This window comes from Giraffa tippelskirchi, chromosome 7, assembly GCF_054371585.1.
Source record: "Giraffa tippelskirchi isolate mGirTip1 chromosome 7, T2T-mGirTip1v1.2.pri, whole genome shotgun sequence".
NCBI lineage: Eukaryota > Metazoa > Chordata > Mammalia > Artiodactyla > Giraffidae > Giraffa > Giraffa tippelskirchi.
Window position 1 is genome coordinate 106124048 of NC_137281.1, and position 19892 is coordinate 106143939.

At 40.8% G+C, this 19892-nt stretch overlaps 1 protein-coding gene across 19 annotated transcripts in view; it reads right to left on the reverse strand.

The window, feature by feature from the left end:
• Positions 1 to 258: 258 nt before the first annotated feature.
• Positions 259 to 19892, reverse strand: part of TRIM9 (tripartite motif containing 9) — a 114893-nt gene continuing 95259 nt past the window's right edge. For 5 of the 19 annotated variants that reach the window (XM_081507278.1, XM_081507268.1, XM_081507275.1 and 2 more), the window contains 3 exons: positions 10055 to 10358; positions 6551 to 6713; positions 259 to 2325 (listed from right to left, as the gene is read on the reverse strand). In XM_081507278.1, the coding sequence (XP_081363404.1) occupies positions 2263 to 2325; positions 6551 to 6713; positions 10055 to 10358 (530 nt within the window). In that variant the 3' untranslated portion in view covers positions 259 to 2262. Of the gene's footprint in view, positions 2326 to 6550; positions 6714 to 10054; positions 10359 to 11169; positions 11194 to 11614; positions 11657 to 14139; positions 14329 to 19892 lie in introns of all 19 variants that reach the window. The other 14 variants (XM_081507272.1, XM_081507260.1, XM_081507257.1 and 11 more) reach the window with 9 other exon arrangements.

Sequence of the window (19892 nt, forward strand, 5' to 3'; positions counted from 1 at the left end):
TAAAGTAAGTCCCCAGTGTTTGGAGGCATACCCTTAATGGCATCAACTATTAATATTTTATATGAAGTTAGGACTGAGGAGGTCAGTACCACCGGGAGACAATGTCAGGCTCCTGAGGAGACGGGATGAAGTACATGTGCTTTCCCCAGTCCTGGGGGACCTCCCAATGACACTTTGCTGAAGAAATATTGCTCTGACAAAGGCGAACTGTCATCCTAAATAGGCAAAAAAACTACGATATTCTAAAGAGACATAAAATGTTCTCTCATAAAAATCATTTATTGGTACACCAGAAATATCCATTTTTTTTCTAGTACAGGAGCTATATGCATCTATAATTGCAATTCTGTGTAAACTACGTGTTACCAGTTACTAGAAATCTAATTAGCAGGATGAATTTAATAAAGAATAAGAGTAACTATGAGTCTACAGCGGCCCAGCCATCAAGTCTCATTGGAGAGTAAATCAAATATCAAATTAGTGTTGGCCTGCAACAGAGTGGTTCTGTAGCCAAGAAAAACCAAAGTGGACACAAACAGGATAGCACCCATTCAATAAATTAGGTACACCTAATTAGAAAAACACCACAGCAGATAGAAATAATCTAAATAAAGCACAAAAGTAAACTATTAGCTATTTACATATATTACTTTTTGCCCAAACTTTAATCTGCTAGCTTTCCCATCCTACTGCTTTTCTTTCGTTACTTGTTTCTTTTTTTCATGGTGAATTTCTTGACTCCCTGGCAAATATTTAGACAACTAACCAGAACTTCTTTCAAGGTCCAACATTTTCTAAAACTTCATGTCAAACGAAAGAATCTGAAAGGAAGCTTATATAGGTCTATCTCTACATAGAAGTAATAAGTTTATTATTCTGCTATTTTGCTATTATCTCTGTTGAGAGCAGAGCAGTGACCTACAATTTGATTTTCCTTCCAAACATTATTTGAACTAGTCCAGAAAGGTGGATTGTGAATGGCAGCTGAGTGGATGAACAGTTCACCTGTGACAGGCACAGAAAGTGAGTCTAAACGGAGACAAGAGCATTAATCCTGAGAATGGAATGCTTTGAGCTGCAGCTTAAGATCCCCCATTACAGAGGATGAGAGCTCCTCCTTCTGGTTGTTACTTTATTTTTTTTTTTCACATTAAGTTTTTAAGGCTTAGTATCACTGCAGCATTAACAAATAAGAATGCTGACATCATTTCAACTAAAGAAGGGCTTTGTGATGAATGGCAGCAGGTACCATAATTAAAATAGCACAGTTGGAAAGGCATTGAGTTGGTATGTTTCTGGTGCTATGGCCAGACTGTATAGATTTTTAGCATCATTCTAGGGGATCTGAAAGATCTTGCCAATGAGCATCTTTGGCTCTTTTTATTTCCTTTCTAGTTCTAGTAACAGTTTTCAATAATTTTATTTTTGGTTTGTTCTCCTAGGACAATATAAGCTCCAGGAGGGCAGAGACCACACCTGTGTATTCTCTATTGTGTCTCCAGCATCTAGAACAGTGTCTGGTCTATAATAGGTTCTCAATTAAAAACTTGTGATAAGTAAATGAACCAAATCATGAAGTCCCCTGGCCTGCCTATGTTTAGAGACTTTCCAGTTTCAATCAGTGAGCAGGGTTTCTGACCTGTTCTAATGACTCAGATGACCTTTGAGCCTATACTGCTGTGAACCTCTATGCAGTTGCGTAGCTATCATTTTTGTGCTTCAATGGATAGTAAAACTTTTCATTGCTGAAAAGACTAGCTATGCAGAGGTAACACTGCATGAGAGGTCACAGGGCAAGAACACTCAAGAACATTCTAAATGGCAAGGTCCAAGTTCAGCTCATTCTTCCCTACCTCTTCCCTACTACCTACCTCTTTGACAGAGAGCTTAAGAAAAAAGTTATTAGGAGAATTTTTTCTTGGCAGTGCCAGTTCATAAGTCACCAATGACACAATCAGAAGAAAAACAAAAGATAACTCACCTACATAAAAATTAGTGTAAATAAAAGCAAAATCTGGGTTTGGAAACAAAGTGACATGGTGGGCTGTCTAGGTCCTCTGTTGGTTAGAATTGCTGACTATGGAAGAGAAAGCAAGCTTTACAGCAGTTGAGAGGCTGGAGGGAAGGGTGTGTGTGGGGGCGTTGTGGGTATGAGGACCAGCGTTTCTCTTCCTCTCTCTCCCTCCAGGTCTGGCTGAGCTCCTTGCGGTCACTCTCAGGCGGGAGGTAAGAACAGGCAGCTGGCGCCTCCACGACACATTCTTAGGCTATTGATGCTCTGCTGGAGTAGAAGTCAGGGACTTGGAGCCCCGTGTGAAGTGTGACCTAGGGGAAGAGATTGTGAGTCCTGGAGGCACTTTAGGAGCACCCCCCCCAACTGCACCCCCTCCCCAGGGCACAGTGGGCTTGCTCCTAACTCAGAAAGGGATCTGTTCACTTTTCTGTAACATCTATTCTAGTAGATATCAGAGAACTCCAGTAGAATTCAGCCTGTGCTAAGAACCTGGCCATGCTGGGCTCCCTGACCCTGGAGACACTTGATAATATGATTCAAACCCACCTGCCTCTTCAAAGACTTCTGGGGAGATTGTGTTCCTTACGACTGAAGACAGAGGCATTGATTTATAGGTAGCAAAGCCTGTTGGCCACATTGCAATGGTCACTGCCATACCATGGAGAGAGAACAGTTGAGCAGACAACCCTTCCCCTATTATTTGTCCCCTAGTTATTTCAATTAGGATAAATAAGCCTTTCACTTTGGGATGGCCTAGATGATTGCCAAGAATGAGGAGACATGGACACTTAAACTATTTCACTGATTTCTGTCTAACCTCAGACCTCAGTGGATGGCTGCACCAATCAGGCTAGAACCATTTCATGCAGTGCTGTCATCTCTCTCCACCTTGTCCCTGTCTTCCCCAGCCTAAGAGTCTTTCTCTGAAGATACTCAGAACATCCCAGAAACCTCTAAAGAGCACTGAGTACAATAGTCTTTGCAAGGGAAACAGCTAAAAAAGCGGAAAACTTCGAATGAGTGTTTTCCAAAAGACACTTCTAGGGAAATCTATGGCTTTCTTTGGTCCAATGTAGAGCCAACCTCTTAATGGATTAGATTTCAGCCTTCCAGAAAAACCCGTCAAGTTGCAGCAAGAGAGAAGGGCAGAGGTCACTGGGTTGCAATCACTTCTACTGTACATACTGATAAATAACAATGGTTTTTATTTTTATTTTTTTTTTTTTTTTTTTTTCCCACGAATGTTTGTTTTTTTTTTTTTTTTTTTTTTTTTTTTTTTTTTTACTTTACAATATTGTAATAGTTTTTGCCATACATTGACAAGAATCAGCCATGGGTTTACATGTGTTCCCCTTCCCGAACCCCCCACCCACCTCCCTCCCCCTCCCATCCCTCTGGATCATCCCACTGCCCCGGCCCCGAGCCCTTGTCACATGCATCGAACATGGAATGGTGCTCTGTTTCACATATGACAATACACATGTCTCAATGCCATTCTCCCAGAACGACCCACCCTCACCTTCTCCCTCAGAGTCCATAAAATTGTTCCATGCATCTGTGTCTCTCATTCTGTCCCGCATATAGGGTTATCGTTACCATCTTTCAGATTCCATATATATGCATTAGTATACTGTATTGTTGTTTTTCTTTCTGGCTTACTTCACTCTGTATAATGGGCTCCAGTTTCATCCATCTCAGTAGAACCGGTTCAAATGTATTTTTTTTAATGGCTGAGTAATATTCCATTGTGTATATGTACCACAGCTTCCTTATCCATTCATCTGCTGATGGACATCTAGGTTGCTTCCATGTCCTGGCTATTGTAAACAGTGCTGCGATGAACATTGGGGTACACGCGTCTCTTTCAATTCTGGTTTCCTCGGTGTATATGCCCAGCAGTGGGATTGCTGGGTCATATGGCAGTTCTATTCCCAGTTTTTTAAGGAATCTCCACACTGTTCTCCATAGTGGCTGTACTAGTTTGCATTCCCACCAACAGTGTAAGAGGGTTCCCTTTTCTCCACACCCTCTCCAGCATTTATTGCTTGTAGACTTTTGGATAGCAGCCATTCTGACTGGTGTGAAATGATACCTCATTGTGGTTTTGATTTGCATTTCTCTAATAATGAGTGATGTTGAGCATCTTTTCATGTGTTTGTTAGCCATCTGTATGTCTTCTTTGGAGAAATGTCTGTTTAGTTCTTTGGCCCATTTTTTGATTGGGTCATTTATTTTTCGGGAATTCAGCTGCAGAAGTTGCTTGTATATTTTTGAGATTAATTGTTTGTCTGTTGCTTCATTTGCTATTATTTTCTCCCATTCTGAAGGCTGTCTTTTCACCTTGTTTATAGTTTCCTTTATTGTGCAAAAGCTTTTAATTTTAATTAGGTCCCATTTGTTTATTTTTGCTTTTATTTCCAATATTCTGGGAGGTGGGTCATGGAGGATCCTGCTGTGATTTATGTCGGAGAGTGTTTTGCCTATGTTTTCCTCTAGGAGTTTTATTGTTTCTGGTCTTACGTTTAGATCTTTAATCCATTTTGAGTTTATTTTTGTGTACGGTGTTAGGAAGTGTTCTAGTTTCATTCTTTTACAAGTGGTTGACCAGTTTTCCCAGCACCACTTGTTAAAGAGGTTGTCTTTTCTCCATTGTATATTCTTGCCTCCTTTGTCGAAGATAAGGTGTCCATAAGTGCGTGGGTTTATCTCTGGGCTTTCTATTTTGTTCCATTGATCTATATTTCTATCTTTGTGCCAGTACCATACTGTCTTGATGACTGTGGCTTTGTAGTAGAGTCTGAAGTCAGGCAGGTTGATTCCTCCAGTTCCATTCTTCTTCCTCAAGATTGCTTTGGCTATTCGAGGTTTCTTATATTTCCATACAAATTGTGAGATGATTTGTTCTAGTTCTGTGAAAAATACCATTGGTAGCTTGATAGGGATTGCATTGAATCTGTAGATTGCTTTGGGTAGAATACTCATTTTCACTATATTAATTCTTCCAATCCATGAACACGGTATATTTCTCCATCTGTTTGTGTCCTCTTTGATTTCTTTCATCAGTGTTTTATAGTTTTCTATATATAAGTCTTTTGTTTCTTTAGGTAGATATATTCCTAAGTATTTTATTCTTTTTGATGCAATGGTGAATGGTATTATAACAATGGTTTTTAAAAATAGCTCCCAAGATGGTAGTTCTGTATACAACAAAAATCACGAGCACTGTGTTGATGCTTAAGCCCTATCTATCTTTTGGCAGCCATTTGCTGAGTGAAGTTCACAGCCAATGTCGAATTCCAGCTCAAGACGGAAGTGAGCGCTCCCATCTCAGCAGTTGCTGGTAGGGCACCCCCTCTTGCATGCCCTGATCTGTCCTCCCACCGCCCTCCATCTGCTCCAGCTGTGGTTTCCTAGCCCCTCTTTGCCTGTGTGAAGCCCTTCACATCTTAGAAACTTTGCCCTGGCTGTTCCCTCTACCTGAAAAGCCTTACCCAGCTCACTCCCTCACTTCCTTCAGGGCTCAGCTCACCTGTGATTGCAATGAGGCCCACCTGTGCTGACCACCCTGCTTAAGACTGCCACTGCCCTCCCTACCCTGGCACTCTTGGTCTCCTACCCTTTCCTTGTCTTCTCTCCACTGCATATTGCCTTGTTGTTGCTGTTGTTTAATACTAAGTTGTGTCTGCCTCTTTGCGACCCCATGAACTGCAGCACGCCAGGCTTCCCTGTCCTTCACTAACTCCCTGAGTTTGCTCAAACTCATGTCCATTGAGTCAGTGATGCCATCCAACCATCTCATCCTCTGTCACCCCCTTCTCCTCTTGCCCTCAATCATTCCCAGCATCAGGATCTTTTCCAATACTGCCTTCTAATATACTATATAATTAACACAGCATCTGTGCTTATTATTTACTGTGTCTCTTCTAACTAGAATGCAAGCTCTAAGAGGGCAAGATTTTCATTTTTGTGTTTTCACTGATAAACAACAATACTAACAATACTTCAATAGTGCCTGACATATCAAAGGTACTCAGTAGATATTTACTGAATGAACAAATAAGAAAACCCTGTTGTTTTTATTTACAAAAAATCATTACTAACTTGCAGGCAGGGACTATGTTTCTCCCTAACAGAAGTGATAAGACTGCAGTGGAGACGCCCCAGATTTCTAAGCATCCTGCTAGCACTTCAGGCTCACACTTTCACTTCTCAGGCACTCCTGGGGGCTTTGCGTCAGTCATTTCATTTACTTTCAGGCCAGTGGGTTCAAGAGTTTCCTTTACACTAGAGAGGAATCTAGGGCTCAGGAGGACAGTCATTAGCCTGCCACCGGAGAATCCCAGTTTCCCCCGCTGCTGTTCACCAAACTGTGTCTAAATATAATGAAGGGGCTTATGCTGGTCTGGAATTATCTCCCTTGTCACGTCTGTCTCACCCCTTACCCCTCTCTCCTCCGCATCTTGGTCTGGGCCCTCCAAGGTCGGGGACTAAGCTCACTGCCCCGCGGGCAGCCTCACAAATGGAGCAGCCGCTCACCTGCACATTCCTGTTCAGGCTGACTGCCGGGAAGAACAGGCCCTCCACGTTCTCAAACGCGACGGGACCTTGCTGTTCGTCGTTGATAAAAAACGTCAAGGTTTTTCTATTGAAGTCGAGGAGGACCCCAATCGTGGCCCCCTTTGTGATCCCTCCCTCAGTTCTGTGGAAAAAGAAAACACGGGGTTTCACTTGCCCATCCTTCTTCTAGAAGCTCCCTGTTTGTATGGTTAAACCAGTATTTCTTAACCTGTTTAAAATTATCATTCCCTACCCCCAGAGCCTTTTATCTCTCTTTTTATCTTTTATAATTTCTCCTACCTCCTTTCGAAGATAATGCGCTGTCTTTGTGGATGCCTGACGTCCCCTGCCAGCGTTCAGAAGTAGTTTTGTGAAGTTTGCTCAGCGTTCAAATGTTCTTTCGATAAATTTGTGGAGGAGAGAGTGGTCTCCCCGTCCTATTCCTCTGCCATCTTAGCCCCGCTCCTCCCCCCTGAGCCTTTTAACAAATTTTTCCTCTTAGTGACCCCTCCTCACATACAGTTTAATGCCACAGATACACTGTTTATCTACTTTTGTGCTGTATGTATAGCTGTGTTGTGCTGGGCTCAGTCGCTTCAGTCGTGTCTGACTCTTTGTGACCCTATGGATCACAGCCCTTCAGGCTCCTGTCCATGGGATTCTGGGATTTTCCAGGCAAGAAGAATGGAGTTGGTTGCCACACCCTTCTTCAGGGGATCTTCCCACCTAAGGATCAAACCCATGTCTCTTACGTCTCTTGCTTTATATAAAAAAAGTCTCCTGCATTGGCAGGTGGATTCTTTACCACTCACACCACCTGGGCAGCCCATGTATATAAAAAAGTAAGATCTGCTTGCTCCCTGAACCAATTCTCACGCCCCTGTTGAGAATGCACAGGTTCACTGCGCTGCTTTGCTGATGCTAAGAGTGAACCCCTTCACACACAGTCTCCACATGGAGACACAAGCATCAAAGGCCAGGAACAAAAAGTAGCCTTTAGGCTATCAGAACTTTGCCTAGAGCTGTGTCTCAAGTTGTGAATTAAGCATTTTTCAATCCAAATGATTTAATTTGAAAGTCAAAGTAAAGAGGCACTTAAGCTGAACCTAGAACACATGCATGAAAAATTGGATTTGGGGCCTCATGCTAGCCGTTAGCCAGAAAACTCATTCCAGAAAGATGGTAATTTGGGGCATACTGAAATTGAATTGAAAAGCTGGAGGGTCTCCATAAAATGGCAACATTGAAGGAGAGAGGAATCTCCTCTCTGTAAGGTGAAATAATTATACTGTAGGAGCTGGAGTGATTGTCATTGGAAACAAATTGTGCTTTAACTGATGGATTCATAAAAGCCATTAAGCCTGGACAATCAGATTTGTCCTTTTCCTCCTCACTGAGATCTAGTAGTACTGAACTTTGGCCTCACAGACATGTGAGAGTGTTTTTCTTTTCCCCTTGGGATGCAGAACACAGACTGTGCACAGTCGTTAAAAACACAGGGATATCAATTGTGTCTTGGGAATTTCTCAGTTTCAGCAGCGATGGCCCTGGTGACATGCAGTTTACATGCAAGGAGACGTGTTCGGCTTTAAGAAACTGTTTCTCTGCATAGTATGGCAGTTGCATTATTACCCCTTCATTCCAAAATAAAGAAACTGAAAGGGAAAAGTAAGTGGGGTACATGGATGATGGCATCAGGGGTCTGGCGACAGAGGGTCCCTCAAATGTGAATCCCTGAAGGTAACAGCTTATCTACACATAGTAGGATTTGAGACCAGGCTGGAATGGCATGTGTGTGTTGCAGTGGAAAGGGTAAAAATGAGGAGTGATTCTTTTTCTTTCCTGTTCCTGAGAACCAGGAAGATAAAGAGAACAGTGAGCAGCCTGAACAGTCCTAGTTTTTTTTCACTTTAATGGCTCCTAACTCTGTAGATCTGTAACTAAGTTTGCTTCTTTTGCCCCCTAACTCTGCAGGAGCTACACTTCACACCTATTTTCCTTTGACTCTATGCTAGATAACATCCCCTATCTGGTGTTTACCCTTATAACACCCTTCCTGTTGTAGTTACACAACAGAAAGAAGGCCACAGAGCCATGGAACTGCTAGACTCAGTTACTGGGTTACTGACACTAGCCAGTATGTCTGTCTTTGAAACAATGCAAGAGGAAGAAATCAAGATCCTAACACCTTTGTTCCTCTTCTTATAGAAGCCCCTAGACTCCCTATGGTGGGTTAGGCATGAGCCTACGGTGTTCCCCTTTCCACTGGATGAGAATTTGAAGCCACTTTTCTACTTCCTCCAAACTCCGTCTCCGTATCTTTCATCCGGCTTTGGTGGGCAGAGAAGGCCACGATTTTGGCCAGCAACATGTGTTCAATTAAAGGGACAGTGAACGAAGCACGACTGAATGCAGATGAAGAGAAACTATCCAAGGGAAGAGGAAGTGCGGCCCTAGGAGGCCTACTGGCTAGAAGAGAGGCAGTGATGAGCACACAGAAAAAGCTGAGACAGTGGAGCCCACTGCCTACCACTGCCCGACTCACTTTCCTCTGACTGAATATAGCTGTAGTCCCCCACACCCCCATTCCAGACACCAATAAGAATGTAACCTGGGATGTATTTGAGACTAAGGTGGACCAGGTTCCTAAAAGACACTTCTCTAACTAGGAAATTTGTGAAAAATACATTTGAGGAAGAAAACACAAACCAAATGAAAAAGGAAGTCTAGAGAAAATATTATAGTATTAGTTAAATTATAATTGCCTAGATTTTGGTGGTAAAGGAAAACCTAAAACAATTCCTGTGTTCTCTTTCCCCAGCAAACGGGGTACTCTGAATCCATATAATAATAAGAGGGTTCTTCAACTATAAAACTATCCAAACTGGCATCCATAAAATTTAAATATATCATAAATTTAAATATATCATAAATTTAAATAAACCCATAAGGTTTAGTTTAAATTAAAGTGCTCAATACCACTGAAGAGCGGTACTGATAATAATGATAAGAAGAACAGTGGCTTCTGTTTTCAGATGCCTCTGATGGGAGGCATTTTTGCATGTCTCATTTAATCATGGGAACATTTATGCATGGAAAAATATGATTTTCCTAATTGGTGGATTTGGAAACTGATGTTCAGAAAAACTGAGTATCTTGTACACAAGTGCTTTTCTGGTAAGTTTTAAGACTGTGTTTTAGAATACTGGAATGTTTTTCTATAATGGATATTCATGAGGATTCTTAGTTTGCAGCCCTAAGTGGAATACAGCAATGAGGGGTCTAAGAAAGTGCTCATGTCCCTGTCATTATGCAAAAAGCAAAACACCAGGATGGATTTGGCTAAGAGCAGTAGAAGGTCTACTTAATAAAGATGGCCTGCCCGACTTCCTTCATGTTGTCTATTTAATAGGTCTCTGAACTTGTCATTCTGGACCAGACGCCAACATGAAGAAGGCTTGTTTGCGCGGGGCTGCAGGGTACCTGTTGGTGTGCGAGTTGTTGTGCATGAACCAGCTCCGGTTATTGTCCACATACATTGCCCAAGCTTTGTCGTCCTTTCCTAACATCACATCCTTCATCACGTCAATGCGAGCCACGCCGAAGGCAGGGTCTGGGTGGTTGTCGTAGCGATCCACTGTCAGCTCCCAGTAATGGACGCCCTTGGAGAAACCGGTCTTCCCCAGCACCACACGGTCATCGTAGCTACTGCAGGTCACAGTCAGGTTGTCATTGGAGAAGATGATGTCAGCGTGTGCCGAGCCAGGGTCAAAAGCAAACCAGGCCACTGAGAACAACAGAGGGGAGGGTGGTTGGTTACTAAGACGGACCCAATGAGCTCACACCGTAATTTACTCCTGGGTGGGAGAGGAGTGTCTTGTCCCATTTTCATGCTTCCATGCGGGAAGGAAGTGTCCAGGGCCAGAAGGGGCCATGAGTGAGCAGACAGGGGGCATGTCCTGGGACCTGGGGCTCTCTGCACCCAGAAACAGATGGACGACACACAACCGATTCAGCAGGGGTTACCTGGCTCAGACTGCACTCCCAACCAGGTGATCCGGGAGTGAAGTGGCATCAAGTCCCTTCACCCAGTGACTGGCAGAACAGTACACCAGAGACATAAGGGAAGAGGGATGCACTAAGATGCCTGTGTAACCCTGAGACGGGAAGGCTAGTAACTAGAGTCCTAGATGGAGGAGGGATAAAACACACTCAGTGAAATACGGAAATACTCCTTCCACAGAAGTGCTCAATTTAGTTGTTCTGAAAATTTCCTCAGTGTTAGTGAAAACTCAGAAGCTTTGGAGCTATCAGCAACAGAAACTAATTCTCACGAGTGATTGAGACTTGGATGTAAGACCGGTTGCTTCCCTCATTACAAATACAGTGTGCATGTTATTCCTAAAACATGTAAAAAGTATTGGCGATTAGGTGCAGATGGAATTATGTCTTTGTATACAGTGCTGTGCCCGGGTTCTAAATGCCACCTACCAAGAACCTCCTCCGGATAGACGGAATTGCTGATTTATCAAACCTGTGAACCACCTCACATGCATTTTGGTCTTTGTTATTGGTAACAGAATAAGGTTATTCCATACCTGCCAACAACTTTTTAATGTCAACTGTTGTCATTCCAAGTGAAAGGCATGGGAGAGAGAAATAGGAGGCAAAATTGACACTGATAAGAATACATGTCTCTTGTCATAGACTAACACCAAAAAAGGGCTAAGTTTAAAACTGCATACACTACAGCCATTGGTCTGATTAGTACCTTTTGCCCACAAGTTTCCTGCTTATAATGAGTGCTTGCATTGTTGTACAAGAAATCTGGGGGGAAAGTAATCTTCTTTGAGGTACAAAATTTAAAAATACAGGCATCTTTTAAATTTTTTCTAAGTATGAGAGAAATTGCTATAATAGGATTTAAATGACAATTCAACAATTTTATTGACATAGAATAAGCTGCTACCATTTATTTTGTGAAGGGAATGGAGCATATGAAGCACATAAGTAAAAGATAACAATTACAATAGGTATACTTGCCTAATTGAGAGTAAGATGCAGATTGTGTCTCAAAATTGCATCCTATAAAGAGATACTACACATCAAAGCTATGAAACAACAACCAAGTCAATAAAGATTATTTGTATACAGGTAAAAAGCACCAGTTGAATAGTCACCAGAGGCCTGATTCATGAAAAACCAAAGCCCTTTTTATGTTAGTTTACTTGCTGGGGTAAAAACTGCTTCTCTGCTCTTTCAAAATGAATAGTAGATTTTTTTTTTTTAATTTAATAAAGTCTCCTCCAATTGTTTCTAAACTGTAGAGCTTAAATTTTGTCTTCTAAGTTTAACCTTTTCCATTAAAGCTTTCATATTCAGAAGAAAATGAGAAAAATTCATCCAACTGAAGTGGAGAAATCACTGAATCTTGAAGTTCCATTCTACATCACTATTCCATGTTCTTCTAACTCAGGTTGTGCCAAAACGCCTTTATTGTGACTTGGGGCCAAGTCAAATGATAATTATAGAATTAAATATGTGATGAAATCCATATGTTAGTAAAGACATCTGGTAATTATTAATAATGACATGAAATGTAGTAAAAACAAAAATGACCTCCTCTCTTTCTTAGATTATTTTACTACATCATCCTTTTCACCTAAGGGAGGGGAGCCGGCATGGTGGCTGATGAGGGTGGAGTGACCTCCACCTAATGGAGATACATTAGAATCCCCTGTGGAACTCTTGCACCCACCTCCCCCTTCCTTAATATTTGGATACTCTTACCTCTTCCATGAGAAGCTTCATCAGGGTGGATGAAGCATTCTAGTCTTAAAATGTTCAAAGGCGTGTGAACTGCAATTTAAGGTGTCAGTGACTGAAATGTGTTTTTGATGAGCACTAGTATATCTCCTAGATAGGATCATTTAATTTTTTTTCAACTCAGTAAGGCCTTTATGTGCTAAATGAAGGATAATACACCGAATTAAAAGAATTTTAAGAGTTAAGAAAACACCTTAGAAGGGACTAATGATTGAATTAAAAACAAAATGTAAAGATTATGACCTTACTTTTGGTTACTTTATTTTTCTCTGAGATGAATTCATATGCAAAAATGGCTGATAAATTATGTTTAGTTTCTATCAATTATCATCTCAATTCCTACTCACAGGTAAGAACTTAGTGAGTATGGAACATATGGAGTTTTAAAACCTTATCTCATCCAGCTTTGGAAATAAATCTGCAGAATGTGAATAGGGCTTTTAAATTTTTTAAATGAATCATGCCTTGTGCAAATCTTTTTCAAAACAAGTTTTCTGAAATCTTTTTACACTACTTTAAATACACCATCGTACATTTAAGGTTCAACGATACAACAATGGTGTCAAATACAGCCATCAAATATCCCCAAATCCACATTTCATTTTATTCTTGAGACAATATACATTACAAAGACTATAACAATATTTCAGTACATTAGATGCAAGTGAAAAGAGTTCCATAACAAAGCATGTTTAAAAGCCAACAGTGCACAGAGAAACAAGAAGAAACATAAAAGCACAAAGAAAAACAATCATTTTAAAGAGAGCTTGAAGTCCCTGCATCCTTTTTGCACTGTCATGCTGTGGCCTTCTTCATTCCAGGATGTGGGATGAGCAAACAGAATAAAATAACAAACAAAAGAAGCCTCTGGAAATGTGAAATGTGCATCATGTGTAGCCCTGATTACAATATAGTCCTAAAGAGATCACATAGCTCTGAGTCAGATATTTTAAGATTCTATTTTCTAGACAGAGTTCATGGAATAGTATCACTAGTCCAACTTGAAACCTGAAACCCTGTCACAACCTTATCAGCTGTGGGAAACTTCGGGAGTCCTGACTTCTCAGTGACTCCCATCTTTGAGCCTTAGGCTAGTTAAGGCTTTCTGATTTAGCTGGTGATTGTTCCTCCCCTTTGCTTAGGAAAAAATCAGCCTTGAGTAGGACTGACCAGTGAGCAAGGCTTTTGCAGAAAATACTTTCACTTTCTGCTCTCTGGTTTGCCTGCTTTGCATGATGCATTCTGCTGTTGGCAAGTTTTTACTTTTTTCAGTAAAGATCTCTTGAGTCTATGTTTAATCAGACCACTCTAGGCTGGATGCACTGATCCAGTCTCCCAGACACAGCTGGTTTCCTGGATACAGCAGGTTTGCAAACCTCCAAACTAAGGCCACAGCCTCCCCTCAGCCAGCACCGGTGTGTGCTATGCCATGGCATGTGATGACATAGCAGGGTTCCCACGGTGGTGGTACCAGCTTGTGCAAAAACAACAACTTCACTCATCACTTTTCAACGCCATTATATACACTGACCACAGCTCGATGTTAATCCTCACACCACACAAACAAGAATGCCACAAATCTCCCATCATCCAAATGCTCCTCATACCGGAAGCAGGCCACGGACATAGAGACTAGCTCACTGCCCTCTGAACACACATGAACAGCAAGAACAAAACAGGTATTTCCGAGATGCCTTCAAGGCACAGAGATCAAGAGGAAAGGTCAGACGAGCTCAGCTCACCCAGTGCATTGAGAGACTGTAAAGAGGAATGCAAGCTCAGCTGGTGGGGTGAGGATCGGAAATCAAAGTAGGCTCTCCCGGGGAAGCTGGGTTGTAGATTAAGGGTGGAGGAGAAAGGACTCATTCTACGAAGCGGCAATCTTTCCGAAGGCACTGGAAAAGGGACTGTCTGTTCTTCTGAGTCTGTGTCTAAATGTAAGATCAATGCAAACTAGAGATCAGAAATCTGCCACCTGCTGTGCACGCTTCCCCAAGACCTGCCTTACGAATGCATTTTCACAAAGCCTCATCCACCCCATAGAGGCCAATGTGGTTTAGGGAATTCTCGGCAGGACAGAACTCAAACCAAAGGATACTTCAAACATCACAAATGATTGTCTTCATTTTCCCTTGATTTTTATGGGTACAGAAAGTATTGGAAGTTTCCTTTTAATTAAATATCTTTAGAGTTGAACTTAGAAACCTTAAATTTACCCATTGATGGCCAAGAGGCCAATACTTTACCCTCTTCACATCTGTTGGGTATTACTATCTGTACAACAATGGTCTCTGAAAAGGTTTCTATTTAGGAGGTGACGGTTTTTACTAACTCTGTGCTGTTCCATATGTTCCCTTCTCTCTCTTAATATATATATTTATGTTTCTTAATGGACAAGATGGTTTTTCTATACCAGCATACTCAAGACTTGCTCTTTAAATCAGAGAAGGACAGTGGGCTGAACAAGTGACCAGGGAAGGAGCCTTACCTTTGTTTCTGAATTAAGATCAGCCCTTAGGGGTGCCCTTGAATATCTTTGGTTCTCTAAGAATAAACGACCACGGGCAGTGGTGAGGTACATTGGTCTTTATTGGCAAAAATGTCTTTATTTTCAGACAGTCAGGTCTGGAATGAAGATGGCTATACCATAGTAAGGACATATCAATTGCTTCATCTAGTTTTAGAATTTAAAGTAATTTAGAGGTAGTTTCTCACTTCTAAATTACTGAAATCATTCCTTTCTCGTTTGTTAAACAATAGGTGGTTGTAGTCTGTAGAATGATCTGGGCAGAGACACATATTTTACCAATTGGGGACTTCTTAGAACTCAATTTGATAGTAACAATTCAGGAAATACAGATAGCACGATGGTAGTATTCTAGTTCCAAAACCACCAAGGAAATTTCTTCTCATTGAAACAATAATTTTGTTTTGGTGGCTAAAGTGTTCCTGGGAATATTTTTCTGGTTTGAGTCTATTAGCATGTTCCTCTGTATTGAACACATCCTTAATTCTATCAAAATGTTATTCCATGCATGCTCAATGTAGCATATGTGTGCAGAAAGGGATTCTATTTGAGGAGCTCAGAGCAGGGCACTGGTAGGTTTCAGTTTAATACTGCCAACCCAGCCTCATTTTCATTTTTGAACTTATAACATTAAAATTAGCTTTTCAGGCTATTTTTTTAGCTTGGGGGAGATTTTTTTTCTTTTCTTTTTTTTTAATAAGAAAAATACAAACAAGGTTTTCAGAGAAAAGGAACTGCTATTTATGGAGTTGAGGCATTGTGTTCCCAATAATACATTCTAATTTTCTTCTACCGAAACTTTATATGGTTGGAGTAAATTGGCATGTGTGACCATCTCTTGTTAAGAAATAATTTATGCTATAATTATCTCAAAGGAGAATTAGTCTTTTAGTTTAACAGAAAAAGTTGAAAGACAATTGCACAACACCACAAACTACTATGGGCATCTTTTAGGGGGAGAATTTACAACTGTATTTATCTCAGTAAAATATCTTTAACAAGAATTTTCTTAGAAATGTATTTTTCACCAGGTGATAACAATTAATTCATTATATTTAAAATACTTGTTGCTCCAATAATTAAGGAAAAGGACATCTATAATAAAATGAATTCTGGAGTATACTGAACCCCCGAGTAATCATCTGAAAACCAGTGAAGAGATGTGTACTATATCCAGACTCAGGGAGCAAATTCAACCCCATCATACTCACCTTTTCTATTCTCAGCACCAGGAAGAAGCACCTAGAGTTGGTGATGGGACCACTCTGCAGGATGGGGGCTGAGGGCAGCTATGGTTATTCGTGGGGTTAGTAACTGAACACTAAAATTGTTAGTTTTTCTATCCTTTTATGTGAACCATTATTGATGACCCAATTTTCCTTGAGTCCTCTCAGTCTTGAGCCATGTTCCCTATTCAGGCAAGCTTACTTAATATCCGTGTTACCCAATCATTCCATCTCTGTTCTGAGTTTTTCTTACCTGTGGTCTCCCATACCCTACCAGCTGGGCTCTTACCTTGTACTCCTACCCCATTTTCTCTAAGAAGTTTTTTAAAAACTGTCCTACTGCTTCATGAAAACTGTCCAAATGAGGCACGAGAGAGAGAGCACTTGATCCCAGCAAGATCCTTTGTGCCATTCTCTCTTGGCACAGGAGCTTCCCCTTGAAATCCCCGAGGTTAAGGATCTCATGGCCTCTGGGCAGCCCCCTCCTGTTGTAGTTATTGCTTACACTGTTCTGGATATAACACTTTGGGAGCCCTACTTCTCAAGTGTAGCATTACTATCTGAGGCCATATTCAAGAGCAGTCACAGTTCCCTTTAAAAATAATCACTTTTCTGGGCTAAACAGAATTGATTTCCAATCTTTCTTCTAAGGTATGGATCTCAAATCTTTACTCTCCTCATCATGCCCCTCTGGACATGTTCAAAGACATGAACCAAAGACAGTAAGACAATATTGGGAACAGTAATGCTACATCCACGTTTAGCCAAATCACACAACTCACAATGAGCATACACACAGCTATGGTGTGTATTCTGTTTTATACCCTGGGATGCAGAAAGGATGTAAACCCACTTCCTTACCTTCCCTCAAAGCACAACTACTGAGATCTGGAGAAGGCTTTTCAATCATTAATATTCTATTAGTCATGACAAAGAGGAATTGGGTTAGTGTTTTTTTCAGAATACATGATATAAAGCTATGTTTTAGGTCATAGCTAATATTCAGGATAATTATTATTAATTTTTAACACATTGGTCACTAGAGAAAGACAAATAGCTCCTTAAACATTTAAAATTTCTTATGTTTCATCACATGTAGTGATCCTGTCTGCTGAAGAGCTTTGGTAAGCAAAAGCAGTTTAGCCCAAAAGAGCAAAGGAAAACAGAACGCCAGCTGAATACTGGTGTAGCAATTTTGGGCATATCAGTAACTCTGGGAGAGGGACTGTGTTTATAATGGGAATGTGTCAGGACACACTTTCTCTCAACTTGGTCAATGACCATCGTTCTCCTCTGGTCTTTGCCTGGACTGCTTTCCCTTTCCACCTGGAACTGGCTGATTCTGGAGTTGGGGCCTCTGCTTGAACAAAACAATCAAGAATTATCAAAGCAAAGATTGACTGGGGACCAAACTTATTATTTACTGACTTTTGGGTTTGAGGCAAAAAAAAGGATATTTAAGTGGTGTACCTCTTTTTGACTTACTGAATATTTATTTTTTCATTAGCAGACACTGTATTAGAACTGAGTAGCTGGGAATGGGAAACATTTAGAGAAAATCTGTCTTATGCTTTTGATTCTTATACTTCTGAAGACAGAATTTCTTGGCTGATTTCAACATGTACAGTGCACTAGGGATTTCTATGGATGTTGTAGACTCTTTGGAAATGTGTAGTCTTTGAGGTGTTAATTTTGGAATTCAAAGAGGAAAAGCAAATTTATAGGGGCTCCTTATGACAATGTACATTAACCCAGCTTCCTTTATGCTCTTATAGAATTCTTGGTTATCCTCCTGTCTGGTATGAAAAGCTTCATAACTTAAGCAGCCTTTGGACACTAGTTCAACAAAATGGTTGTATTTCAGAGCAAAATAAGGCAAAACATGTCACTATGAGTTGCACAAGCAGCATTAAAGATGAGTTCCAGTTCAATTATAAACAAGCTGTAAAATAATTTGCTTTTGTTGGGAGGACTTTAAAGAGACCAAGAAATGAATGAAGAAGGCGAAGTTTCCTTAAATGATCTAATAAGCACCCCAAGTCACAATTATGTCCCACTGGTACATAATTTACAATGAAAGGTGGTATTTTAATCTTTCTTAAGTGTGGCATTAATTGCAGTTGAGAAGTGAGAAACAAATCTGTTTTGAAAAGCTTCTTTTAAAAGAAGAAATGAAACACTCTCTTTCCACCTTGGGACAGTTGCACACTCTGTCACGAAGTCCTCCATTCCGATTTAGAACATTAGGGCATTATTTATAAGGAAACTATTAATACAAAAGATTGGATGCAAAAGATTCCGAAGGACTAAACTGCTCCCCAGAGGGTCAGATACCAAGTTCATTCCCCAGAAGCAAAAATAGGGTTTGGATCCAATTTAGTCCTATGAAAAATCAGGAAATTCCCCGGAATGTCATACATGTTGTCAAAATTAAAAGGAACAAAATCTCTTTTTTCTCTGGGCTTTGAAAGCTATCATTATGCCTCTCACTTTGGATTTTGTAAAATCTACCTGAATTTGTTCAGGTATGATTTACCTACCTTGAAGAATTTGTCCTGGAAATGTATATTCTTCTACGTAAACACAGTTTGGGGGGAGGTGGTGGGCTGATGCTCAGAATCAGAAAGAGTAAAGCACAGGCAGACAGGAAATATCTCCAGTGGACCATGTACTGTTCTTTATTTGATCCTTTATTAACTATACCTATTAGTGTTGAATTTTCAGTATCACAGGCAGCCTCTAAGAACCACTACACCCCTGGAGGATACAGGAGGTGGCTACACGTGTTCATAGCATTTGCTGAAGTAACAGCTTTCAGCAGTAATTTTGAAGAAAATCAGGGTTTATTAATTATAAAGAATTTAGAGATCATCTGTTCTAAGTTTAAAGTGTTAGAGACAAAACAACCCCCTGTCCCCCCAAACAAAAACAAAACCCTGAAGTCCAGAAAAATTAAGGAATTCACTTAAGTCACACTACCAGCTGTGATGTGACTGGATAAGGGCACAGGCAGATCAATTCCTGGTGGATACAATTTTGGGGGTGGTAAGGTCATCGCTCTCTTTTGTGCCTTGGAAATGTATAAAATGTAAGGTTGATGCTAAAGGCCATGGGGCATGTATTGGCGGTCTCAGGGGTGACCCAACTTTGTGTAGATGATCTAATTATCATTCTCCAAACCCTGCATTATATTGAGGATGAATCTTTCTTATCTATATATAGAGTAGTTCTGGGGACTGTGGTGGATACAGACTGAAAGGCAAACACATCACCCCACCCTTTCGGATTCTGGCCACATGGGATGGGTGGGCTAAGAGCAGGTGAAGTTCTTTTTCTCCCACAAGGTTACATCTTCTTCTGTGGGATGGGAGATGTCTTAGCGCAGCAAGGTTTAAGAGTACAGTACCTAACCCGGCCCCCGATTACTATAAAATATCTGCAAAGAGATTGTGAACAAAGGCATCTGGGGTCATGCTGGGCCTACATTCTGCCTGCATCACTGACTATTCTCTGGGTTATTTCCTATGATGTGTGGGAGAAGGCGCTATCACACTTGAAAGGGAATGGTGATGCTAAGAGTCTAACAGGGGAGAAAAGAGCATTTTAATCTTTATGAATAACCTCTTCTATGTCCCCCTTTTAGAAAGCAATTTCTAAGATATCATTTCAAGAATCCCAACCCTTAGTTGTCATTAGATAAAACAATCCTGGAAAGTGTTGGGCAGGTGGCTCCTGTGGATGT